A 26,303-nucleotide genomic window follows, 5' to 3' on the forward strand; every position below is an offset into this window, starting at 1 on the left:
TCTTCCAGAAAACTCTGAGCACCTCAACACGGAGCTATATCTTCTACCACATCGTATAACGTTCTGGTTCCTTTCGTCCTTCCCCCTCCCGGCCCCCAACGCCGGTTCATCCGACGGAGAGGGGCAGTGAGAGGGATCCCGGCGCCCAGGGATTGAGTGGGAGAAACGAGCGGGTTCGTCGCTCGGAGCTGGGACTTCCCCGACCGGGGCTTCCTGAAGCACAGCGTGGGAGGTAGAAGCAGGGAGGGCCTGTAGCGGGTGTCGGGGCGAGAGGGTGGACGCCGTGACCATCCCGCCTCAGAGCCCCGTTTTGGAGGCGATCCAGTCACGGTAGGCCGTCACTCGGGTGTAGACGCCGGGCTTATTGGGCTGAGCGCACTCGTCGCCCCAACTCACGATCCCCATGAGGTACCAGATGTTTCGGACATCCGAGCTGACCAGCGGCCCCCCGGAGTCGCCCTGCGGGGAGGAAAGAAAGGCGTGTTTGTCGTTCGCGTTCGGCATTAGCACGGGAGGCGGCGAGGCCGGCACGAGAAGCGGCGTGGCTCAGTGGAAAGGGCACGGGCTTTGGAGTCGGGGGTCGTGAGTTCGAATCCCGGCTCTGCCACTCGGCAGCTGTGTGACTGTGGGCGAGTCGCTTCACTTCTCCGGGCCTCGGTTACCTCATCTGGAAAATGGGGATGAAGACCGTGAGCCCCACGTGGGACAACCTGATTCCCCTGTGTCTACCCCAGCGCTTAGAACGGTGCTCTGCTAAGCTGTTTAGTGTGAGCGCTTAACAAATACCAACATTATCATTATCACGGAGCACGGGCCTGGGAGTCAGAAGGTCATGGGTTCTAGTCCCAGCTCCGCCACTTGTCTGCTCTGTGACCTTGGGCAAGTCACTTCACTTCTCAGTTACCCCGTCGATAAAATGGGGATTAAGAGTATGAGCCCGCTGAGGGACTGAGTCCAAACTGATTACTTCGAATCTACCCCAGTGCTTCGTACGGTGCCTGGCACAGCGTAAGTGCTTAACGAATACCATAAAAAAGGGAGTTGGATGTGTAGGATACTATATTTAAGAACTGAGGGGGAGAGCCAGATTGACTCCCTTGAGGGCCTGTGCCTATTCGATTCTGTGTCACCCCCCGCCCCCCACCACTCCCCGTTTAAATCTTTTCCCGAATTTAAATGTTAACTACCGTAATGAACGTTAACGAAATGGGAACAGTGCTGACATTGAGGCTAATTATGCTGTACTGAATTTGCCTTTCAGTGAGCAAGAAGCTGATCTGTGATTACAATTCTGCCTTCAAATAAATAACGTGCATATATTTCGTGAATTTAATGAAGGCTCTATTTTTGAAGGTGGGAGGAGGCCCCCCTTAGCCTAATGCCCCTTAAAGCCCCCGCATTAATACAGTCAGGATGCGGCGGTGTCAACCAGCTCTGACGTTCGTGCTTTTTAATCAATCGATCGTATCGATTCGGTGCTTACTATGTGCAGAGCACTGTGCTAAGCGCTTGAAGACGCTAGATACCTCTGTCGGCTCCGAGCCGTCTGTCACCTCAGCGCTCAATAAATCCGAGCGACTGACTGACTCGCGTGCTCTTCGCTTTTCCTTCTGCTGTGATGAGTCGACCGGAAGCAAACACTCACTTAGGCCCCTCGCCGATTAGACCCTTTATTTCCCGGCTCGACTCTCCCTCAGTGTCATCAACGAAGTTGGATCTGTGACCTTTGGGCGTTTGATATTCGCCCACCCCCAACCCCACAGCACTTATGTAAGTATCTATAACCTACACATTACAAATTATTCATTTATATTAACGTCCGCCTCCCTTTCTAGACTGTAAGCTCGTTAAGGGCAGGGAACGTATCTACCAACTCTGTTGTGCTCTCCTAAGCACTTAGTACAGTGCTCCGCACTCAGTAAGCACTCAATAAATACGGAGGAGGAGGGGGAGGAGGAGGAGGAGGAGGAGGAAGAGGAAGAGGAAGAGGAGGAGGAAGAGGAGGAGGAGGAGGAAGAGGAGGAGGAGGAGGAAGAGGAGGAGGAAGAGGAAGAGGAGGAGGAAGAGGAAGAGGAGGAGGAGGAGGAGGAGGAGGAGGAGGAGGAGGAGGAGGAGGAGGAAGAGGAAGAGGAGGAGGAGGAAGAAGAGGAAGAGGAGGAGGAAGAGGAGGAGGAGGAAGAAGAGGAAGAGGAGGAGGAAGAGGAGGAGGAGGAGGAGGAAGAAGAGGAGGAGGAGGAAGAGGAAGAGGAGGAGGAGGAGGAAGAGGAGGAGGAAGAGGAGGAGGAGGAGGAAGAGGAAGAGGAGGAGGAAGATAGGTTCTTATTTTCTAAGATCTCCTCACGGTGGCAGCAGAGACAGGGTAAAAATTAAGGGGTTGGAGGGGCAAATTAAAATACGCCTGGCAGGCGATCTGTCAGTCAAATAGGTAAGCTGATAATCTGTCAGTCAGACAGGCGTATTGACGAATAAGGGGGCCAGAGGTGACTGCAACCTCAACAATCTCTTTTGCCTTTAAGGGGCTAGAGCTGGGAACGTTCCCAGGGTAGTCATCTTCTTTTGGCGTTGTTTTTTTTGGGGGGGTCAAGGATGTGTCCAGTAGAATACCTGATTTTCCCCAAATCTGCACACAGCAGAATGAACCCGCATCATTCAAACCCATATTTCCAGTGGGCAGGGAACCTGTTTTCTGGTCCTGTTGAATCTCCCAAACTCATAATACAGTGTACGGCTAATCCGATGACGGTACAGATAATCAGGTCCCACGGTCTAAGTAGGAGGGAGAACGGGTATTGAGTCCCCATTTTACAGAAGAGGCGAATGAGGCCCAGAGAAGTTAAGGGACTTCCCCAGGTCACACAGCAGACGAGTGGCAGAGCCGCGATTCGAACCCGGGTCCTTCTGACTCCCGGGGCCTATCCAACTAGGCCACTGGGCCACGCAGAAGGCCGCTTGGCTCCCAAGCCAGGGGTTGGGGTTGACTTTAACCTACCTGACAGGCATCTCTTTTTCCTTCCAAGAACCCGGCGCACAGCATTCCGGGACTGATGGCGTTGTTGTAAATCTGGGGCTCGTTGCAGATATCTGAGTCTATGTAATTCACCTGGACCTGCCACAGGGCATTTTGGCTCATTCCTAAAGGGGAGAAATGGTGTTAGCATCTTCCAGTGCACAAGAGACACTGCGCACGCTCACACGTGTGCACCCCCCCCCCCACCCTCTCCCTCACACGCACACCCCGAGTCGATGAGAGTGTACAGTAGCCAAGTGCCATCTCGGTCACGTATTTTACATTGCGAAATGGAGTGGGCACAGAGCTAGTGTCCTTCCGAACAACTTGAAACGGGCAGTGCGGGTGCCCAGGGATGAACCTTTGTCCGGGATATCGACCCATCTTTACCCAGGATGTCAGGTTGCCCTGCAGACCTGAAGGTCCCGCCGGGCAGGGATCACGTCCACCTACTCTACCCACTTGTCCTCTGGCCCGCTGCGTGATCTCGGGCAAGCCAGTTAACCTCTCTCGCCTCAGTTCCCTCATCTGTAAAATGGGGATGAAGACCGTGAGCCCCACGTGGACAACCTGATCACCTTGGATCTACCCCAGCGCTCTGAACGGTGCTCGACGCATAGGAAGCGCTTAACGGACACCGGAATGGTTATCGTCATTACTGTGTTGCACTGTACTCTCCCCGAGCGCTTAGTACGGTGCTCTGCACACAGTAAACACTCAATAGAGGCTACTGATTGATTGACCTCTGCTCAAGACAAGAGTGGAGGTGACAGTGGTCTCCACTTGACTCTAGAAAGGGACTACAGAAATGTGAATAGCCCTCAAATACAACTCATTTCTTAGATTTCTAAAATGGTGCTCACTGCCCTTCTGAGGTTCCGGGTTAAAGCTCCGCTACTGACTGGCTGCATTTCCTCGGGCAAGCCATAGACACTCACGTTTTCCGCCCACTCCCCCGCTTCTCCACCTGTAAAACGGTAGAACAATAACAGCTCTACCTACCAGGCTATTGGAGGAATAATCGGCCGCGCCCTCGAATACAGAAAGATCCACACCACGGGTTTCCGGGACGCCACTGTCCCCTCCGAGGTGGGGCGACCTGAGCTGAATTTGCAATCCTCGAGAAGCTTGACTTATTCTCTGAGAGTGGGAATTAAGGCTGGCCCTCCCGGTGGCGTCTGGCTATGGGTTTCCCAACCCTTCGGTGAATACCGAGATCCGGGAACATTCCCCCGCCCTTTGGCTTTGGGCTTAAGGCCTCACCATCGTTCTCCCGCGCTCCAAATCCCGTCACGAACATCGCGTCGCCATTTTTTAACGTGCGGGAGGCGTCCGGAAGACAAACCCTGTGTACAGCATTCGAGTAGGGAACGGGTGTGGAAAGTTGGGCCAAGGAAATGTCAAAGTCATGGGCTGGGTAGCGGTAGTTTTCATGAACAATGATCTTCTTGAGAGTACGTCTCTCCATTCCTGGTTTTACAGTGACCCCGAAGGAAACAGTCCACTGGCTTGGTTCTGTATAACTGAAAAATATAAAGGAGAGTCAACCTTCCCTGACTGAGTCGATGACATCGATTAAGAGCTTACTCTGTGTCAGGCACTGTACCGAGCAGTAGTAGTTACATCGATCAGTGATACTTAAGGAAAGCTATAATGTATGCAGAGCACTGTGCGCCCGGGAAAAGAATACCCAGGAAGGGATTAGACACGGTCCCAGACGCTCAGAGGTCTCAGAGTCTGAAAGTAAAAGGAGGGGAGAGGGAAGTCTGCTCCATTCAACTTTTCTATTTTTTTCATTCAATAGTATTTCATTCCATAGTATTTACTGAGCGCTTACTATGTGCAGAGCACTGTGCTAAGCGCTTGGAATGTACAAATCGGTCACAGATAGAGACGGGTCCCTGCCCTTTGACGGGCTCACGGTCTAATCGACGGGCTTTCCTCATCTATAAAGTGTGGATAAAATATCAATCTTCCCTCTTCTTCGACTGTGAGCCCTATGGGTGTCGGGGACTATTTCCCTTTTTATTCATCTTCTGTCGATCCGAGTGCTTAGCCCATTGTGACCGCAGAAAAATGCTTTTCTTATCATGATGATAGTGATGAGCTGCTCCTTTTATTCTAAAATGGTTTTTAACAGTCCACAAATATCGCACAAGCAGAGTACAGAGCCCTTTTGAAGAGCATGTTTAAGAAGAGACAGAAAAGGAGCTCCCAATCTAATGACAGATCAGTCAGGAGTTGTGGATGGAATCCCACGTGTTCAGAATAACCCTCCATCTGGATAGCCGAGGAAGGGCGAGTAGCGCGACTTAGGGTAAAGATCACGGCCCTAGGAGTCAGAGGACCTGGGTTCTCTGCCACTTCTCTGCCGTGTGACCTTGGACGAGTCACTTGACTTTTCCGCGCTTAGGTTCCCTCGTCTGTGAAATGGGGATTGAGACCGAGTCCCACGTGGAAAGACGGATTAGTGTCCAATTTGGTATCTTGTGTCTAGCTCAGTGTTTAGTACGGTGCCTGGAGCCTAGTAAGTGCTTAACAGATGCCTTTTTCTAAAAAAAATTAAAAATAACGACAGAGCATAGTTACTTGGAATGTCACAGCACCTCTGATTCCTAACCCCCTACTCTGTGGTTCCAGCCTGACCCGACCCGGCTGCATCTCCCCGCTCCCCTCCATCCGGAGGCCCCTTCCCCCCCACCGCCGGTCACCCCCGTCCCGTACGTCCTGAAGCAGTGCGCCGCGCTGACGAGCCAGGAGCCGTTGATCAGGGTGGCCCCGCAGCGATGGATGCCGTTGTACTGCAGGCTGGCCTGCCAGGGCCATTCCCCCTCTTCCGCCGGGGTCCCGCCTATTATGCGGAGGCCGTCTCCCGTCGTTTTGCTCCGGCGGGTCCCACAGCCTGGAAGAACAACGCGTGACCGTGGGTTTATCTTAGGAGAAGAAATCACTGGGCGGAGGAGGGAAATCTCAGCCTGGAGAAGGCAAAACGGGGCTGCAGAAAATGCGACGGTCAGGGGGACAGAGTGGCTTCAGGTTTGCAAAAAGTGGCACAATCAGTGACTAAATCTATGCGTATGCATTCTATATATGTATATACGTGCATCTATATGTGTAACACAATATACAATTGCACAACTGTATAGACAACTATATGTATGTACATATGTAATGTATATGGACATTGTGTGTGTATTTATGTATTTATATCTATATACTTGTGTGCGTGTGTGTGTGTTTGTATAAAATGTATATGGACATTTTATACATTGTAGTCTCTTGGCCAGTAGGGGTTGAAGAAGGGCAACCGTAATATATATGGCATACGATATACAATTCTGCAATTGTGTATGCAATTGCACATATACGTTTATCCATATATGCATATACATATATCTATATATAATCGTATATATGGACATTTTGTACAGAGTTGCCCCTTGGTCAGTAAGTCAGACGATGTGGTACCCAATAAAAGAGCTCTACCATCCCATTTCGCTCCCAACTCCTTGTGAGAGAAATAAATAAGGAACTGTGGCAAAATGGGACAATCTAGATAGGTCTTTTATAGTTGGCCACACCGCCTGACTACTAGACCCGAATGGGGCAGAGACTTGCCTTGGTCTTGGAGCATTTCATTGTTTACATTTGGGTATTGCAATCCGTTGATTTCAAAAAATGATCAATGGTTTGAACTTACAGCTGTTGAGATAATCATCAGATTGTTTCTTGTTGATTCCTGTATCCAGGGGAGATAGAGATCGGTCAGAGTGTCCCGAAGTCCACCCAATTACGCCACCCATCGTCGCTCTGCTTATCCCGCCACGGCACGACAGCGAGATGCTGCCAGTCGATCGATTCATTCATTCGATCATTCTATCGTATTTATTGAGCGCTTACTGTGTGCAAAGCCCCGTGCTGAGTTATTCTGCCACAACAAGCCAACCAGATGCTACCAGTTGAGAAGTAGCGTGGCCTAGTGGATAGAGCACAGGCCTGGGAGTCAGAAACTCCTGGGTTCTAATCCCGGCTCTGCCACCTGTCTGCTGTGTGACCTCGGGCAAGTCATTTTACTTCTCTGTGCCTCAGTCACCTCATCTGTAAAATGGGGATGAAGACCGTGAACCCCATGTAGGACATGGACTGTATCCAACCTGATTAGCTCGCATCAACCCCAGCGCTTAGTATGGTGCCTGGCATATAATAATAGCAATGATAATGTTGGTATTGGCCAAGCACTGTTCTAAGCGCTGGGGTAGATACGAGGTAAGCAGGTTGTCCCACGTAGGGCTCCCGGTTTTCACCCCCATTTTCCAGATGAGAGAACTGAGGCACAGAGAATTGAAGTGACTTGCCCAAAGTCACACAGCTGAAAGGGGGCAGAGCCGGGATTCGAACCCAGGAACTTCTGACTCCCAAGCCCGGGCTCTTTCCACCGTATAGTCAGGGCTTAACAGATACCATAAAAAAAAAATTTTCAGTCACACCTCTCATCACTGATCCATTTATCCTGCCACAGCAAGCCAACCAGATGCTGCCAATCCAGCTACCCCACCCACCAATGATCTGGGTGGCCTCGTACCCATAGCGCAACCAGACAGGGGACAGGAATCTGTAGCCATTGGCATCATCTTGCATCTTCCAAGATCACTAAACACGGTCTTTGGCACCTAATAGGTTCTTAATAAGTACCGTCATCATTAATAGCACCCGGGGGGGAGTCATTACCATCTCAACAACTTCTATTATTATAACAACTGAGAGCGATCACCCGACAGGCGCCCAACGAGAGCCAAAGTCTCACCCGTGAGGTTGACGGAGTTGGGATCCACTTTGGGGGTCAGCGTGTTGGCCTTAAGTTTCGTGCTTAGAACGTGGGTCACGATTTTCTTCGCAGCTTGTGGACTGGTGGTAGAGGGAAATCTAAAATCCATCAGCATGTGGGCCATCACGCCCGCCTCTGCTGAACTGTAAATGGTCAAAAAATAAAGAAAACCCAAAAAATGAACATCGCGGTCGCGTTTTCTGCAGCCCTGTTTTGTCTCATCCGGGCTGAGTTTTCTCTCCTTTGCACGGTGATTTCTTCTCCTAAGATAAACCCAAGTCACCAGTCGACATCATCGATTCTTTCCACCGAGAACCTCAGTTGGTGACAGTTGTGTTTCTGAAATCTGTTTCCCCTGAGTCATGAAAACACGGTGAGGAGTCTGGTTTGGCTCAGGAGACCTTCATTTTTCAATTTTGCATTTGTAAAGGGACCGTTCCTTCACACCACCTGACTTAAGTGATGCTCCAGGACCCTGGAGTCACCGGTTTCAATTCTTCCCAGCCTTAAGCCCCGCGACGGGCGAAGCAGTCCTTTGCGCGGCTGGGAGAGTGGGCCGTGGGGGGTGTGCTCGGGAAGGCCAGGGTCTGTGCCTCCACGGAGGCCCCTGATGGCAGCTCTCCACAGGCTCCTTGAGCCCGCTCGTCGTGCCAGACTTCGACTCTGAAAGCCTAGCTCCCATTCTGCTCTCCCCCAGGGCCTGTTGGCACTCTCTGCCAACCGCTGGTCAGATGCCCTAGAGCAGCAACAGGGAGGATCCCTCCCCCCAAGGCCGAGCAGGAGGGCCTGCGATGTCCTCAGGGCAACCGGCCCCTGGCCCAAGCGGGGGAGGGGAGCTTCAGGGAAGTCTGGGCTGCCTTTCTCTCCTCCACCTAGCCCCAGGTGCCATCTGGATTCCCACTCCCCTCGCCCCCTGCTCCATCTCCACTCCCAACCCCATACTCGGGAGCCCCGTGGGACCTTCCTGGGTTGGGCCCGAGGAGATTCTCCATCTCCGGAACCCCGTTTCAGAGGGGGCCTGGAGCTCCTCTCCACCCTCCCACCCCCCAGGACAGTTGAGGGGGAGATGGGATCCCCCTGGGCATCAGACATCCGGCAACGCTCCAGATCCGCCCGAACCACCTGGGAGAGAGGGGGCTCTGTTTCGTGGGGTGCAGCTGAGGATGGGGGAGAAGCCCTCACAGGAGCGAAGCATCGATTTCCACCTTCATTCAAGAAGTCCAGACTGAGGCTTTCGCTGTCATCCCAAACTCTCGGCGCCGTGACCTCTAACCCCTCTGGGAACGGCCTGCACTTATCCGAGGCCTCGGGTGAGGGAGGAGGACATTCCCGAGGACACAGAATGGAGTTCCTCGCCCGGCTGTCTGGGTCAACTCTGTAGCAGGTGCCTCACCCTGTCAAGATGCGGGGTGAGGAGACAGGGAGAGGGACCTGTGGCAGTTTCCCTGCTGGGGGATTCACGCACCTGAATTGGATGACTTGAGACTTGACGTACTGGCGTCGTAGTGAGGAGCTGAGAAAGGCCTTGCTCACCTGTTCGAAGACACGCGCGACACGTCAGTCACCACCATGAGCCAGGAGAGCGGCCAGAGGGAGGTGACCTACCCCACTGCTGAGAGGGAGCCGCTACTGCCCGCTCGGCCGGGTGTCCCGCGGATCCGGAGCCTCCATCCCGCGGGCAGCCTCAGAGAGGCGACTCACTCCCTGACCTCTGGCTTTAATGGGGAAGGCTGCCATGAAAATATTTACAACTCAGACAGAATCTCCCAGGTTCCTCACTCTTGTTTTGGGGAGGACAGAGAAAGATCCGGTTTAAAGAGATAGAAGGGGGAGCCTGTTCTTTACTGTTAAGCTGCCAGAGGCCCAATTTTCTCTCTTACTGCCTACGTAGTTGAGCATTCTGGGGCTGGTACGTCTACCCGGTTGACAGATTGCATTTCAGTCTTTTCCTCTAGACCGTAAGCTCGTCATGGGCAGGGAACGTGTCTGTTAATTTTGTCGTTCGGTATTCTCCCGGCACTTAGTACGGTGCTCCGCACAGAATGAGCCCTCGATAAATACCAGACTGATTGATCGATTCCAGCACATTTTCCCCTCTCGCACCTCTCAGTCTCTCTCCCCCACTCCACTTCAGGTATATAAGAAGAATTATAGTCCAGAGCACTCTGCATCTACCCTTGAGCCAATCGAGAGACCCTCCCGCCCCACTGATTCATTCATTCATTCATTCACCCGCATTTATTGAGTGCCTACTGTCTGCAAAGCACTGTACTAAGTGCTTGGGAGAAAAGAACCTGACACTGAGGGCTTTTTATTCCTCCGAAGCTGAATCGTGAGTAAAAACAAAATGGGATGGCATCAGATGTCCTCACCGTCGGTTGGTTGACTGGGGACGGGTCATCGGGGCTGTTAAAAAAAAATCTCCTTAGGTCCAGGCTCGGGGATCAAGACCAGGGTTGCCTTGATTCCCACGCGGCCTTGCCATTAGCTTTCACGCCCACGTGTTTCGCAAAAGCCTTCCAGTGACCTGGATGTCAGGCATGGTGAAAAATGCTTTGGAATTGGACTCCGGCAGGATCTCTCAGCACGTAAATATATTTTGGTGAGTCTTCTCACCTTCACCCAGACACTCAGAATAATGATAATAGCAGTAATGATGATAGTGATAATAATAACAATAATATTTTTAAGCACTACGGGCCAAGCCCTGAACTAAACACTAGCATAGATAGAAAATAATTAGGTTGCTTCAGTCCCTGTCGCCAAAGGGGCTCACAGTCTAAGTAGCGGGGAGAACAGGTTTTTGGGGGAGGGGGTGTTTTAAGGTTATTTGTTCAGCACTTACTTTGTGCCACACATTTTCTAAGCCCTGACTACAGGATAATCAGATTGGACCCAGTCCACGTCCTACACGGGGCTCATAGTCTTCATCCCTATTTTACAAATGAGGTAACTGAAGCGTAGAGAAGTGAAGTGACTTGCCCAAGATCACAGAGTAGGTAAAGTGGCAGAGCTGGAATTACTTGATCCCTTTAAACCTTGATATCCACCCCACTCACAGCCCAACGGCACTTGTGGACATACCCGTAAGTTATTTTAATGTCTGTCAACCCCGCTAGACTCCTTTCGGGCGGGGAAACGGGTCTACCAGTTCTCTTGTCTCGCACTGTACTGCTCAGCACAGTGCTCCGCATACAGTAAGCACTAAATAAGTACCACTGATTGGTTAGAAGGAGGCAGAGGAGCTGGGAGACAGAAGACCTGGGTTCCAGTTCCACCTCTGCCGCTTGCTTGCTGTGTGACCTTGGACAAGTCATTGAACTTTTCTGGGCCTCAGCTCCCTCATCTGTAAACGGGAGATTCAATACCTGTTCCCCCACCTACTTACCATGTGAGTCCCGTGTGGGAACTGATGATTTTATATCTACTCCAGAGTGTAGAACGGTGCTCGGCACGGAGAACGTACTCAACAAATATCATTATTAACATTATTATTTTAAAGGACCTCGAGAGACCGTACTAAGTAAATGTGAGGGAAATCCTCACTCACCAGAGTTTCGATAGCCTGGCTCATCTTGGTGTAATTCTGCGTGCCTTCCTTGCCAAAGTCGGGATAGCGTTGGTGACTGGAGAATTTTAAGGTGCTGATGTAATTGTACGGCTTCTTCTGATCTGCAGAGAGAGAGGAGAAACAACAGATTAATCGCTGCAGGCTCTTTTGGGTGCTTTAATTCAATATAACTCAGGCAAGCAGTAAAGATCTCCTCACTTCCCCACCCCCTCCCAGCTCCCAAAAGTTTCTGGGGAAGGATCAGACAGGAGAAAACCTCTTGTCGATAAAGCCAAGGGAAGACCGGACTCCAGAAGGTCTTCCCAAAGAAAATACCCAGCCGACAGCCTGGGGAGGCCAGACTTTCACCCGCCTCTAGGAAGGGGACTGGTCGAGATGGTCTCACGAGGGTCCGTCCAAACCTACAATGCTTCAGGAAGAATGTTTGGAGAAGCAGCGTGGCTCAGTGGAAAGGGCCCCGGCTTAGGGAGCCAGAGGTCATGGGTTCGAATCCCGGCTCTGCCACTTGGCAGCTGTGTGACTGTGGGCAAGCCACTTTGCTTCTCTGTGCCTCAGTGACCTCAGCTGGAAAATGGGGATGAAGACTGTGAGCCCCACGTGGGACAGCCTGATCACCCTGTATCTATGCCAGCGCTTAGAACCGTGCTCTGCACATAGTAAGCGCTTAACAGATACCGACATTATTATTATTCAGGAAGCCCACGCTCCTGCCTCTAGATGGGGTTGGTTCTGTCGGGCAGAGAGGATGATTCGGCAAGTCGGTAGGAGGACTATTCAAGATGAAAGGAATTCCACTGCTGTCCTCAGTCTGGATCTGCCCCCGGAGTAAAGGCAATAGCCAGAATTTTTTTTTAATGGTATTTGTTAAGCACTTAATATGTGCCAGGTATAGGTCTAAGAGCTGGGGTAGATACAAACTAATCAGGTTGGACACAATTCCTGTCCCACATGGGGCTCACAATCTTAACCTCCGCTTTTATAAACGAGGTCACTTAGGCCCAGAAAGGTTAAGTGACTTGATCAAGGTCACACAGCAGACCAGTGGGGGAGCTGGGCTCAGAACTCAGATCATTCTGACTCCCAGGCCCGAGCTCTATCCACCAGGCCGTGCTATTTCTCTAATTTCCAGAACGATGATCGACTCCAAGGGCTCCATTTCTTGAAATGACCAGGCAGCTCCAAATCGTGCCTTTTTTCCGTTCAGACACGCAGAGATTACTTCCTCTCTGCTCCTCTTGCCAGGCAAGGTTGACCGGGCAGGCTAAGTTTCCCCAACAGTTCTAGGCTTTTCACCAGATAGCCACGCCGGGGTGATCGTCCACCCGGAACAACAGTAAAGATCAGGGGTTCCCATTCTGTATGACTGAAAACACAGTCAAGTGACAGAGTTGGACCCTCCGTGATTAGCCGCGGGATTGGGTTATGTGGTTCTAATCCCGTCTTGTCCACGGCTCTGCTGGGTGACCTTGGGCATATCACTTCACTTCTCTGTGCCTTAGTTACCGCATCTGTAAAATGGGGTAAATTTTGTTAAATGGGGTAAATTTTGCTCAAATAAATAAGCAACTGGGAGAACGGCAGCATGGCACAAGGCACAAGGCACATGGCACCAAATCTGTAAAAGACTACGAGCCCCAAGCGGGACATGGACTGTGTCCAATCTGGCCTGTATCTACCTCAGCGCTTGGTCCGATAGCTAGCGCAGAGTAAATGCATAACAAATGTCAGTTAGAAAAACCGGTCAGTTGGACAGCGGTTGTAAAATAGAAGCAGCACTGCCTAGTGGATAGAGCACAAGCCTGGGAATCAAAAGAACCTGGGCTCTAATCCCGCCTCTGCCACTTGTCTGCTGGATCATTTGGGGGCAAGTCATTTCACTTCTCTGTGCCTCAGTTACCTCATCTCCAAAATGGGAATTAAGCCTCTGAGCCCCAAGTGGAACAAGGACTGCGTCCAGCCCGGTTAACTCGTATCTACCCCACCGGCGCCCGGACCATAGTAAGTATTTAACAAATATCATAAAACGATAAATTGTAAACTCCTTGAAAGCTGGGATCCTGCCTGTCAGCTCTACTGTGCTCTCCCAAGCCCAGTGCTCCACACGGAGAAGGCGCTCCTTAAATATCATAGCCTGATGACAGAAAACCAAGATTTTTATTCGTGAGACACAAGTTTCCGGCTTCAAGAACTCAGTCTTACTCGGCAATATAAGAAGCGGTTATTATGCCAGCGGCGTATCCGTCTGCCTGTAAATCAATTCAGTGGTATTTATTGAGCACTGACTCTCGTATCTGGTTTTCGCCTGGTTGTATATTCCAGGGGAAGCTGCACTCAGATAAATAAGCAATTGGGAGAACAGCAGCATGGCACAAGGAAAGAGCTTGGGAGTCAGAGGAGCTGAGTTCTAAACCCTACTCCACCTGTCCGCTGCATCATCTGGGGCGAGTCATTTCACTTCTCCGTGCTTCAGTTACCTCATCCGTAAATTGGGGATTAGAACTCTGAGCCCCACACGGGACGGGACACGGTCAGCGTCCAACCCGATCACCCCGTAACTACCCCGACGCTTGGTTCAGTGACTAGCACGTGTTAAGTGTCGAACAAATAACGTTAAAAAAGGAAGGAATTTGGCTTCAGAGTCTTAACTCGGGCTGATCCAAGTGGCCGCCAGGAGAGACGCTGGCCTCCGGATCGAGTCGTTCCGGTTCTGATCCTTTCCCTTCCTTGGAGCGAGAAGCAAAGTGGGACCAAAGAAGTGATCCGAGGAGCTGAGAAAGAGGAGGTTTAGAGTAAAGGGTTGGCAATTGCTCTGCTTCTAGCCCTCTTAGCCAACAGCCTGCAGGGTTTTTCTTGTGGGTTGCACGTCTCCATGAATAATAACAATAACAACGGTGGAATTTGTCAAACGCCTACAATGTGTCAAGAACCGAACTGAGCACCGGGGTAGATCCCAGATAATCAAGTTGATCACAGTCCCGGTCCCGCATACGGCTCGCAGTCTAAGTGGGAAGGAGAGCAAGTATCCAATCCCTATTTTACAGATGAGGAAAACGAGGCACGGAGAGGTGAAGTGACTTGCCCGGGGTCACCCGGGAAGACGAGTGGCAGAGACTGGACTAGAACCCAGGACCTCTGACTCTTAGACCCGGGCTCTTTCCACCAGGTCAAGCCGCTTCTCGTGACGGCAGGGATCATGGCCCTATCCCTGTGCAGAGCACTGTACTAAGCGCTTGAGAAGTACAGTTCAGCAGCAAATGGAGGCAATCCCTGCCCACACGGGCTCACAGTCTAGAAGGGAGGAGATTGACATCGAAACAAGTAAAGGGGCATCGGTAGCCGTCATTAGAAATAAATAGAATTATAGATCTATACACGTCATTAATAAAAATAAATGGAATTATAATTTTAAATATGTCCACAGATTCACAAGTGCTGTGGGGCGGGGAGGGGGATAGAGCAAAGGGAGCGAGTCGGGGCGATGGGGAGGGGAGGGGGAGCAGAGGAAAAGGGGGGGCTTAGTCTGGGAAAAGGAGGGTTTAGTCTGCTCCACAAACACCGTTAGACGCTCAGTAATAATAATAATAATGTTGGTATTTGTTAAGCGCTTACTATGTGCAGAGCACTGTTCTAAGCGCTGGGGGAGATACAGGGGGATCAGGTTGTCCCACGTGGGGCTCACAGTCTGAACCCCCATTTTATAGATGAGGGAACTGAGGCCCAGAGAAGTGAAGTGACTTGCTCACAGTCACAGAGCTGACAAGTGGCAGAACTGGGATTCGAACCCGTGACCTCTGACTCCCAAGCCCTTACTCATTCCACCGAGCCACGCGCTTCTCTAAATCCGGCCTATCTGACCGCTTGAAAGGCGGACATAACCAGCTTAGCCCATCAGTTCAGCGAGAACTGGAATGACACCTGCCGTTTGCTGAGCTGTTCCCCCCTGGGACCTTGAGGACTTGTGACGAACCCTACACGATAATATCTCTCATCACAACCGCGTCTGTACAGGTGCGCGGTGCGTGGTTCGCTTTGGTTTCCGGAAGCCAGTCTCCGGAGTCACGTCTTCCTCATGACTCCGACGACGAGTCAGATGGTCCCGGCCAATGACGGGGAGGATTTTTGATGGCTCATTCCCTTGGGAGGGGCCCGATGAATTCCTGAAGCATCGGAAGCATGTGACTCAGTCACCGAGTGTGACCATTTGGATTTAGAAGATGGGGTTGGGTAAGGGGTGGGAGAACGGATCGGCTGCCAATTTCTAGGAGACCCCGCGCGTGGGCCTGGCCCCTACCCTCCGCAGGCAGCGCTAGGCCCCTCCGGTTCATACCAGACACTCCAGTATGGACACATAATAATGATAATGATAATAATTGTGGTATTCGTGAATAATAATAACGTTGGTATTTGTTAAGCGCTTACTATAGGCAGAGCACTGTTCTAAACACTGGGTTAGATACAGGGTGATCAGGTTGTCCCACGTGGGGCTCACAGTCTTAATCCCCATTTTCCAGATGAGGTCACTGAGGCCCAGAGAAGCGAAGTGACCCGCCCACAGTCGCACGGCTGATAAGTGGCGGAGCCGAGATACGAACCCTTGGCTTCCGACTCCCGAGCTCGGGCTCTTCCCACTGAGCCACGCCGCTTCTTACGATGTGCCAGGCACCGTCCTAAGCACTGGGGTAGATACAAGGTAATTGGGTTGGACCCAGTCCCCGTCCCACATGGGGCTCACGGTCTGACTCCCCATTTTACAGCTGTGGTAACTGAGGCCCGGAGAAGCCAAGTGACTTGCCCGAGGTCACAGAGCAGACAAGTGGCAGAGTTGGGACTAGAACCCAGGTGCTTCTGACTCCCAGGCCCGCGTCCTCTCCATTAGGCCCCGCTGCCTCTCGAAACGTCTCTCGATGTGAGCTCACTGTGGGCAGGGAACACCATTACCAACCGTCATATCGCACTCTCCCGAACACTTAGTTGTAGCGTTCTGTACACCTCAAGTGCTCCATCGATACGGCTGACGGAACGGCGCAGACACGTACCCGGATTGTAATCCCGCTCGGCCGGCCGTCTGCCGTGCGGCCTGGGGCAAGTCATCTAACTCGCTGTGCCTCAGTTTCCTCAGCTGTAAAAGAGGGATGAGATTCTTGTTCTCCCTCCCCCTCAGACGGACGCTCCATGTGGAACAGGGACAGAGCCCGGCTGATTATCATCTTCTATCTATAAGTAGGATACTTGACACGTAGTGTGCACTTAACCAATACCATCATTATTAGCTCACTTCTCTGGGCCTCAGTTTCCTCATCTGCAAAATGGGAATTCAATGCCCATCCTCCCTCCTACTTAGATTGCGTGCCCCGGGTGAGACCTGATTATCTTGCATCTACTCCGGCGCTTAGAACACCTCTTGGCATATCGTAAATGCCTAACGGATACCCTGGGGATATTTTTGGCCAGTACCTTATTCAAGCAAGTCTAGTGTCACTCAGTCGGTCAGTCAATCAACAGTATTTGAGCGCCAACTGTGTGCCGAGCACTGGAGTAAACCCCTGAGAGAGTACGATACGATTAATAGACGTGATTCTTGCCCTCGGGAACCTCCTAATCTACAGGGGGAAGCAGACACATGAAAAAATTTATAGATGAAAGGAAGGAACGGAAGCAGAAAATGGGGATCATATATCAAGTTGTCGGCTGGACTCGGGCCACAACCTCTCTTGTGGAACGAGAGAAAAATCAGAATCTCACTGCAGTGGGAATAGCCACATAAGCTCCAATAAAATCAGAGGCGTTCCTTTGCTTGTGGGGACGGGAAGAAGAGTAGAAGCTGATTTTAGGAAGATGATGATAATGTCGGTATCTGTTAAGCGCCCACTATGTGCAGAGCGCTGTTCTAAGCGCTGGGGGAGATACAGGGTCATCGGGTCGTCCCACGCGAGGCTCACAGTCTTCATCCCCATTTTACAGATGAGGGAACTCAGGCGCGGAGAAGCGAAGCGACTCGCCCACAGTCACACAGCGGACAAGTGGCAGAGCGGGGAGTCGAACCCGTGACCTCCGACTCCCAAGCCCGGGCTCTTTCCACTGAGCCACGCTGCTTCTCATAAGATGGCAGCCAGATCTTTCATTTCCAGGAACCTTTGAATAATAATAACGCTAACGTTGGTATTTGTTAAGCGCTTACTATGTGCAGACCACTGTTCTAAGCACTGGGGGAGATACAGGGTCATCGGCTCGTCCCACGTGAGGCTCACAGTCTTAATCCCCATTTTCCAGATGAGGTAACTGAGGCGCAGAGAAGTGAAGCGACTCGCCCACAGTCACACAGCTGACGAGTGGCAGAGCCGGGATTTGAACCTATGACCTCTGACTCCCAAGCCCGGCCTCTTTCCACCGAGCCACGCTGCTTCCCAAATAATAATGTTGGTATTTGTTAAACGCCTACTACGTGCAGAGCACCGTTCTAAGCGCTGGGGGAGAGACAGGGTCACCAGCTTGTCCCACGTGAGGCTCCCGGTCTTCATCCCCGTTTTACAGTTGAGGGAACTGAGAAGCGCAGTGACTCGCCCACAGTCCCCCAGCTGCGGGATTCGAACCCATGACCTCCGACTCCCAAGATGGGCCTCTTTCCCCTGAGCCACGCAACCTCCGAAGGGTTCCGCTCTGAGGTACGGGACCACGGCCGACTAACTCCCCGCGACTTACCCCGACATTTATGTACTTCTACTCCGCTTCAGTCCTTGCGCGTAAGCCCTTTTCCAATCGTCCGTTTAATGACTTGGTTTTATTAGTCTGTAAATGGTTTTCCAGCCGCCAATCCCGTGGGGGCGGAGGTTCCTCGTGGGTAGGGAATGCGTCACTCCCTGCTTTGGGGCTGCCCAACTGCTTAGAGCCACGTATGGCCCGAAGCGGGCGCTCTATAAGTGCAATTTCCGCTCCCGCACTCAGTCCGGCCCCCTGCCATAAGAAGCAGCGAGGCTCAGTGGAAAGAGGAGCCCGGCCTCGGGAGTCAGAGGTGGCGGGTTCTGATCCCGGCCCCGCCGCCTGGCAGCCGGGTGACCTCCGACGACGAGCCGCTTCACTTCTCTGGGCCTCGGTGACCTCATCTGGAAAAGGGGGATGAAGACTGTGGGACCCCGTGGGACCACCTGATTACCCTGGATCCACCCCAGCGCTCAGGACAGCGCTCGGCACATAATGAGCGCTTAACAAATACCATCGTCGTCATCGAGATAAAAAAATTTACTATTCATTCACTCCATAGTATTTATTGAGCGCTTACTACGTGCAGAGCACTGGACCGAGCGCTCGGAATGGACAGATCGGTAACGGATAGAGACGGCCCCTGCCCTTCGACGGGCTCGCGGTCTGATCGGGGGAGACGGACGGACGAGAGCGATAGCGATAAATACTATCTTGGGGTGAGTAGGGGTTCAGGAATCAATCCCATCGATTGTATCTGTTGAGCACCTGTTGTGTGCGGGGCTCTGTACTAAGAGCTCGTGAGCGTACAATACGACGGAGTTGGTAGGCGTGTTCCTTGCCCATAATAATAATAATAATGACGCTTACTATGTGCAAAGCCCCTTTCTAAGCACTGGAGAGGACATGAGGTGTTCAGGTTGTCCCCCGGTGAGGCTCGCAGTCCTCATCCCCATTTTCCAGATGAGGTGACTGAGGCCCAGAGAAGTGAAGTGACTCGCCCGAAGTCACACAGCTGACGAGCGGCAGAGCCGGGATTCGAACCCGTAACCTCCGACTCCCCGGCCCGGGCTCTTTCCACTGAGCCACGCTGCTTCTGGAACACGGTCTAGAGAACGTGCTGTGGTGTAGACTTTTCAGTTGCGCTATTATCTGGGTCTTGGCGCTGACCTCTTTAGTGGTTGCTAGCATTTAGCAATTTGTAATAATGACCACTGTTCTATTTGTTTAGCTCATGGTGGGCAGGGAACGTGACTGCAAATTCTGTTGTAGCGTAATAATGTTGGTATTTGTTAAGCGCTTACTACGTGCAGAGCCCTGTTTTAAGCGCTGGCGGAGATAACAGGGTAATCAGTTTGTCCCACGTGAGGCGCGCGGTTAATCCCCATTTTACAGATGAGGTGTACTCTCCCAGGTGCTTAGTAGAGTGCTCTGCACACAGTCAGTGCTCAATAAACGCCACCGTTTGACTGATTAAGCATTTACTCTGGGCCGAGCCCTACACGGAACGCTTGGGCAAATACGGTACACTGAGGTAGACCCTCTCGCACATGGAACTCCCGGTCTAAGCTGGGGGGGAGAGTGAGAATTGAATCCTCATCTTCCAGCTGAAGAAGCCGAAGCACAGAGAGGTCAAGTGACCTGTCCACAATTTTACACGGCCGGCAAGCGTCGGACCTGGAATTAGAACCCAGGTCTCCTTGCTTCCAATTCTATGCTCTTTCCACGAGGCCGCCTCTCCCTATTTCCTATCGCTCTCAGTCCCGGCCCTCTTTCCCGGCAAGGGAGGTAGATCTGAAATACGGGATGGCGCCGCCTGCCTCACACCCACGAGTGAGTAGTCGGGGCTCGGCGGAAAGAGCCCGAGCTTGGGAGCCAGAGGTCATGGGTTCGAATCCCAGCTCCGCCACTTGTCGGCTGTGTGACTGTGGGCGAGTCACTTCACTTCTCTGGGCCCAAGTTCCCTCATCTGTAAAATGGGGATTAACTGTGAGCTTCACGAGGGACAACTTGATTACCCTGTATCTACCTCGGCGCTTAGAACAGCGCTCTGCACATAGTAAGCGCCTAACGGACACCAGCGTTATTATTAGTAGCAAAGGTAATGCTTAGCACAGAGTGTAGTGTGCCGCACTAAAGGCTTGGGAGAGTGGAGCTGAAGGAAAATGCTTCCAATGGGCCCAAACCACACTGCCAACTATTCTCTTATCCAGTAGCAAACCCAGGCAGACCAAAGGGAGAGAAAGAATTCCTGCGGATGAAAGCATTATACGAAAGCGGGTGGTTAACCTTGGCTGGATAGACGGATGGATGGGTGGATGAAGGGATGGTTGGATGGAGGGATGCAATTCACAGCCCGAGATAAACGCAGACGGGAAACGGAAGGGGAGGGAGGCTTGGCCAAGCAACGCGGACGATAAAACAGCAAGACCCTACTCACTGTATCTCACGTAGTGAACGATGAGGCCGATACACACCGCCAAGACGATCAGCGACGTGAAGGCGATGAACCCAATGACCCATGGCTCTATCTGGGTTCTTCTTTTTCTGACAGGTACCGTGGTTTGTCTAGAGAGAGAGAGAGAGAGAAACCCATCATCAAGTAACTGAGAGCAGAATCCCCCCCCCGCCCCCCAAAGAATGTAGCTATTTCAATCAATCGTTCGGTCAACTAATAATATTTGCTGAGTGCTGAATGTGGGCAGACCACTCCGCTAAGTGCTCCGCCCAGAAATGGCCACTGTGTTATCCTTTCTCCTTCATGGGGCTTCTCCGTTCCCTACTCCCTACGGATGTTTCTCACGTCCGCTGCATTCGTCCATTCAATCGCATTTACTGAGCGCTTACTATGTGCAGAGCACTGCACTAAGCACTTGGAATGACAATCTGGCAACAGATAGAGACAATCCCTGCCCGACAACGGGCTCACCATCCAAACGGGGGGCGGGGGGGGGGGGGGCATATCGCAAAGCAAAACATAAGAAAACAAAACAAGTAGTCTGGTGTAGATATCATCAAGATAAATAGAATCATAGATGTTCTCAGAGGAAGGTTTCCCAGGCACGGAACCCACCAGTGATGCAGTTGATCGTGACTACGACTGTGAAGCGGAAGGAACCGTGGGAATAGTGTTGCCAATCCCACCTCACCTCCTGTCTGCCGTGTGACCTCGAGCAAGTCATTTCACTTCTCGATTCCTCAGTTTCCTCTTCTGTTAAATGGGTATTAAATCCTACTCCCTCCTACTTAGACCACGATCCCCGTGAGGGACAGGGACCATGTCAAACTTTATCTTCATCTACCCTAACAGTTCAATGCTCGTCACACAGTAAGCGCTTAACAAATACCATAATCATTATTACTGCGTCTCTAGATTTCACAAAGTGAAAGGGCGAGGAATTTTTCTAGAAGTCTCCCAGATTTTCTGATCCTTTCCAAATGCAAAACCTGATCCTTTATTATTTAGTATTTCCGGAAATGCTATCGGATGAAATCCCAAGAGCTTAGTACAGTGTTCCGCACAGAATGAGTGCTGAATGAATATCGCTGATGGACTGATCGATCCCAGAGAAAAGCCAGACGCATGCATGGTTGTCCCGCCCCGACAGACAAGGGGCCATCTGTGTCTCGCCAAGGGTGTTGGGCACGGTGGACACCGGGATGTCCTTCAAAGGCAGAAGCGGGCTGACGGGCAGATAGGACGGGAGATCGGACGCGAAGGATTCTCGGTGAAGGATCAGGCAACCCTGTGACCGACTCACTGTGGGAGCCTGGGTGAGTCACTTAACCTCCGTGAACCCCGATTTCTCCCCGTGCAAAACAGGTTGAACGGTAGAGGCCCCTCCCTAACTTTCAGGGGGTTGTGAGGCTAAGTGTGCTAACTGGGGAAACGCGTCCAGGGCCTCTGAGAAGCAGTGCAATTCTCATTATGACTGTCATTCTTATTAAATCAAGTAATAATGATAATAACAGGACTTCACTCCCTAGGCCTCTTGATTTTTTGTTTTTCCTCAAAACGAAACTTCCCCTCTCTTCGCAGCTTCCCGAGGCTCCCAGTCCCCAGCGAGGTGGTTATCTGGGGGTTCCACAGTGGGTTGCCCGGTGACCTCGGGGCACGTCTCTGACCATTTCCTGGACCACCTTCCTCCTTTAGGCCTGTAGCATCCCGGTAACCTTGGGATTATCTGCGTCTCAGGATCCGCCCATCCCAGCATTCTCCCTCTCTCTGCCCCTCCCATTATCGCCGCCAAACTAAGCCCTGCTCTCCCCGCCGGCCCCCAGCCTCTGACCCCTCGCTCAAGTTCTTCCCCCAGGAGTTCCATCTCAGTCCTCACCTTCAAAGCCCTCCCTCCCAAAATCCTACTTTTCCAGAAAGGCTTCCCCAGTTCATTCCCATACCCTGAGTCATAGCAATAGCAATAATAATAGTCATAATAACATCTGTCAAGTACTTACTGTGCGATAAGCACCGTACTAAGTGTCGAGGTAAATTAATCAATCGTATTTGAGCGCTTGCCGTGTGCAAAGCACTGTGCCAAGTACTTGGGAGAGTACAGTATAGCAATGTGATAATAATAATAATGGTATTTGTTGTTAAGCGCTTAGTAAGTTCTTAACAAATACCATAATTGTTACGTTCCAGACACTGTTCTAAGCACTGGGATAGATATAAGATAATGGGGTTGGACACAGTCCCTGTCCCACACAGGGCTCACGGTCTTAATCAGCATTTTACAGACGAGGGAACTGAGGCCCGGAGAAGTGAAGCGACTTGCCCGAGGCCACACAGCAGACATGTGGCGGAGCCTGACTTAGAACCCATGACCTCCTGACTCCCAGGCCCGGGCTCTATCCACTGGGCCATGCCGCTCCTCACATTGCCCGTTGAATTACCGTTTAGAGGATACGGGACGATCGGGTCGGACCCGGTTCCTGTATCACAGCCTCAGGGGGATGGAGACAGGGATTTAATCCCCATTCTACGGATGAAGAAACTGAGGCGCGGTTTCCAAGGCGACAGAAGCCACCTCCAGCACTTTTTTAAATTTATTTGTAACCATCCTCCGCGCACGTGGATATAGAGGTAGTCAGTCGCTACTTTGCATGTATTTTATGCCTTTCTCCCCCATTAGATTGGAAGCTCCTTATGGACACAGGACGTCCACAAGAAGCAGCTGGGATTTTTGGCTTATCTATCCCTGTCTCTACTCTCTTCTAATGCCAGTTCTCCTCCTCCCTGCTCCCCTTATTACCACATTATATGTGTCCGCCTTCCTCCTCCATTCGATCTGATGCTCTTCCAGGGTTCTTTAATACTAATAATGTCGGTAATTTATTAAGCGCTTACTATGTGCAGACCACTGTTCTAAGCGCTGGGTTATATACAGGGTAATTAGGTTGTCCCACATGAGGCCCACAGTCTTAATCCCCATTTTATAGATGAGGTAACTGAGGCACCGGGAAGTTAAGTGACTTGCCCACAGTCACACAGCTGACGAGTGGCTGAGCTGGGATTCGACCCCATGACCTCTGACTCCCAATCCCGTGCTCCTTCCACTGAGCCACGCTGCTTCACTTCCACAGTACTTCGCCAAGTGCTTAGTACACTGCTCTGCAAACAACAGACGCTCAGTAAATACTGTCGAGGGAACCCGTCACCTCAAGGCTCAACACCTCTGCCCAGCATCCTCTGCTGAAGAGTAGAGGGCGTTGGGTTCATCTTCTGCGTCATGTATGCGCTTGGCTCTTCGACCTTTGAGCACTCGATATTCTCCCCGCCCTCAACCCCACAGCACTTATGGACATGCGTGTGAATTATATATGATAAATTATTTATTTATATTGACGTCTGTCTCCCCCCTCCTAGACCGGAAGCTCCCTGTGGACGGGATACACCACTGATGATGATGCGAGCGATCAATAAATACGACCGACTGAACCGACGACGACGATCTTCGGCACTTTCCCGGTGACTAAATAGAGGCTCCGAAATCATATGATCCGCTGAAGGTCCTTCGGAGGCTCGGCGGCAGAGCGGAGGATAGAGCGGGCTTTGGAATGGATTCGGTCCTGTGATCTGTTAATTTATCTTCAGAGCTGAAAATGCTTCCACGGATGTCCCTGCCATTCTTTTATCACCTGGCTTCCTCATCTCCGCCCGCCATCTTCTCCCTCTCCGCCCACCCATTCACACATTCATTGATCCAGTTGTATTTTTTGAGCGCTTACTGTGTGCAGAGCACTCTACTGAGCGCTTGGGAGAGTACGGTACAACGATAAACAGATACATGTTCCCTGGTGGCCCCTTCCAAGCTATAAAGGCAGACTATGACCAAACCCGGGAAGGAGCGTGCCAGGATTTCCATCCGGCATTCGTCTCTTCTGAGGAAAACGCCCATAGCGATGTCAGGAGGCATGGCGTGATGGATAGAGCCCCGTCCTGGGAGTCAGAAGGTCATGGGTTCCAATCCTAGCTCCGGCACGTGGCTGCTGTGTGACCTTGGGCAAGTCACTTTACTTCTCTGGGCCCCAGTTACCTCGTCTGTAAAACGGGGATTGAGACCGTGAGCCCCGCGCGGGACGGGGACTGCATCCAACCTGATTAGCTTGTATCTACCCCAGCGCTTAGTACCGTGCCTGGCACATAGTGAGCGCTTAACAAATACCGTAATTATCATTATATATGCAACATGGTATTTCCCGGGGTGAAAACACAGCAGGGTCATCTGTGGCCTTTGCAGGAGAAAGGTACCGGAAGAAAGCCATTCCCTCCGAACTCCTCTCCCGGGCCCACTGGGATACGAGCCCATTCCCGCCGGGTGGATAACGTTGGCTAAACCGTGTGCAGTCCCGGCAGGCTCACACCCTTGATGACTGACCTAGATAGCAAGTTTTCTATTTAAGAAGTTGCAGGAGTTGCCACATTCCCTGGCTTGTTGCCAGTGAACATTTCCCCTTGGTTTTGGCTTCTACTGCCTCGTTCATTTCTTTCGTATCACACCCGCCCATGGCCACACGGTCTTCGATAACGCTGACAGAGATTATTCTTTTCTCTTGGTAAAGTCCCAGAACAGGCAACTTCCAGGTCAGTCTGACTGGGAGCCTGGAATGGGGAGGAATTATAATAATGATAATAATGATCATAATAATAGTGGTATTTGTTAAGTGGTTACCTTGGGCCAAGCACTCCACAAAGCTGGAGTCGATACAAGATAATCAGGTCCCTCATGGGGCTCATAGTCTAAGTAGGAGGGAGAACAGGTATCGAATCTCCATTTTGCGGAGACTGGAACTGAGGGGCAACAAGGAAGTTGAGTGACCTGCCTAAGGTCACCCAGCGGACGAGCGGCGGAGCTGGAGATAAGAACCCGGCAGGTTCTCTGACTTTCGGGCCCCTGATCTTTCCACTGAGTCACACCTTTTCCCAACAGCAGGGAAAAGAAGGTCAGGTCTCTGTCTTCATCGTCATCATCGACGTCATGAGACGCAGCGAGGCCTAGTGGAAAGGGCACGGGCCGGGGAGTCAGAGGACCTGGGCTCTGATTCCAGCTCCACCTCTTATCTGCCGTGTGACCTCGTGACCTGATTTCTCTGTGCCTCAGTTCCCTCCTCGGAAAAGTAGGGCTGTGAACCCCATGGGGACAGGGACTGCGTCCAACCTGGTTATCTTGTATCTACCCTACCGCTTAGTACAGTGCCTGACACATAGTAAGTGCTTAACGGAATCCAAAAGCAAAAAAAAAATCATCAACCAACTAGGTGCCGAGCACCCAACTACACTTTCAGTAATGATGGTGCCTAATTCAGGAAATAAGAGCTGCTTTTGGTAGTGGAGACAGGAAGCCTCCTGGAAGACCTTTCGTCTTTCCACTTTGCTTCTTCTAGCCCAAGGGTTTAATCTTCTGCAGTTGACTTCGGTCATCTCTCGAACTCCTCCTAGGAATCGGGCACATCCTCCAATCCACCAATCTATTTCTTCCTACAGAACTGATTCCGGACAGCGACCTAGAGAGCGTAACACCGGCTGAGGCCGTTTGGATTTGATCTTTCTATCTGCCACTCACCCACCCTCACGCGAAGAGAGACACAAGCTCTCAACTTTCAAACCCTGTTTAATAATAGCGATTAAGCTTTTCGTTAAAGGTTTACGACGTGCGGAGCACCGCGGTCGACACAAAATAATCGGCCCCCTCCGTGGGGCTCAC

General features: G+C 51.5%; 1 protein-coding gene across 1 annotated transcript; it reads right to left on the reverse strand.

Annotated features, from left to right (window-relative positions):
- Nucleotides 1-26,020, reverse strand: LOC100091770 (transmembrane protease serine 11E-like). The gene is made up of 10 exons (XM_039913278.1): nucleotides 25,869-26,020; nucleotides 20,540-20,667; nucleotides 11,383-11,504; nucleotides 9,298-9,365; nucleotides 7,812-7,975; nucleotides 6,708-6,746; nucleotides 5,732-5,909; nucleotides 4,271-4,530; nucleotides 2,990-3,132; nucleotides 1-459 (listed from the first exon to the last, which is right to left on the reverse strand). The coding sequence occupies exons 1-10, from the start codon at nucleotides 26,018-26,020 to the stop codon at nucleotides 298-300; spliced, it is 1,416 nt and encodes a 471-aa protein (XP_039769212.1). The 3' UTR covers nucleotides 1-297.
- Nucleotides 26,021-26,303: the final 283 nt, after the last annotated feature.

The sequence above is a fragment of the Ornithorhynchus anatinus genome, chromosome 10 (genome assembly GCF_004115215.2).
Source record: "Ornithorhynchus anatinus isolate Pmale09 chromosome 10, mOrnAna1.pri.v4, whole genome shotgun sequence".
NCBI classification, from domain to species: domain Eukaryota; kingdom Metazoa; phylum Chordata; class Mammalia; order Monotremata; family Ornithorhynchidae; genus Ornithorhynchus; species Ornithorhynchus anatinus.

Coding starts and splice junctions, on each gene's coding strand:
- LOC100091770 (XM_039913278.1), bottom strand. CDS start 26,020: ATGACCGAAGTCAACTGCAGAAGATTAAACCCTTGGGCTAGAAGAAGC. Junction 11,505..20,539: donor CGTTCACTACGTGAGATACA/GTGAGTAGGGTC, acceptor CTCTCTCTGCAG/ATCAGAAGAAGCCGTACAAT. Junction 4,531..5,731: donor GCGGCGCACTGCTTCAGGAC/GTACGGGACGGG, acceptor TATATTTTTCAG/TTATACAGAACCAAGCCAGT.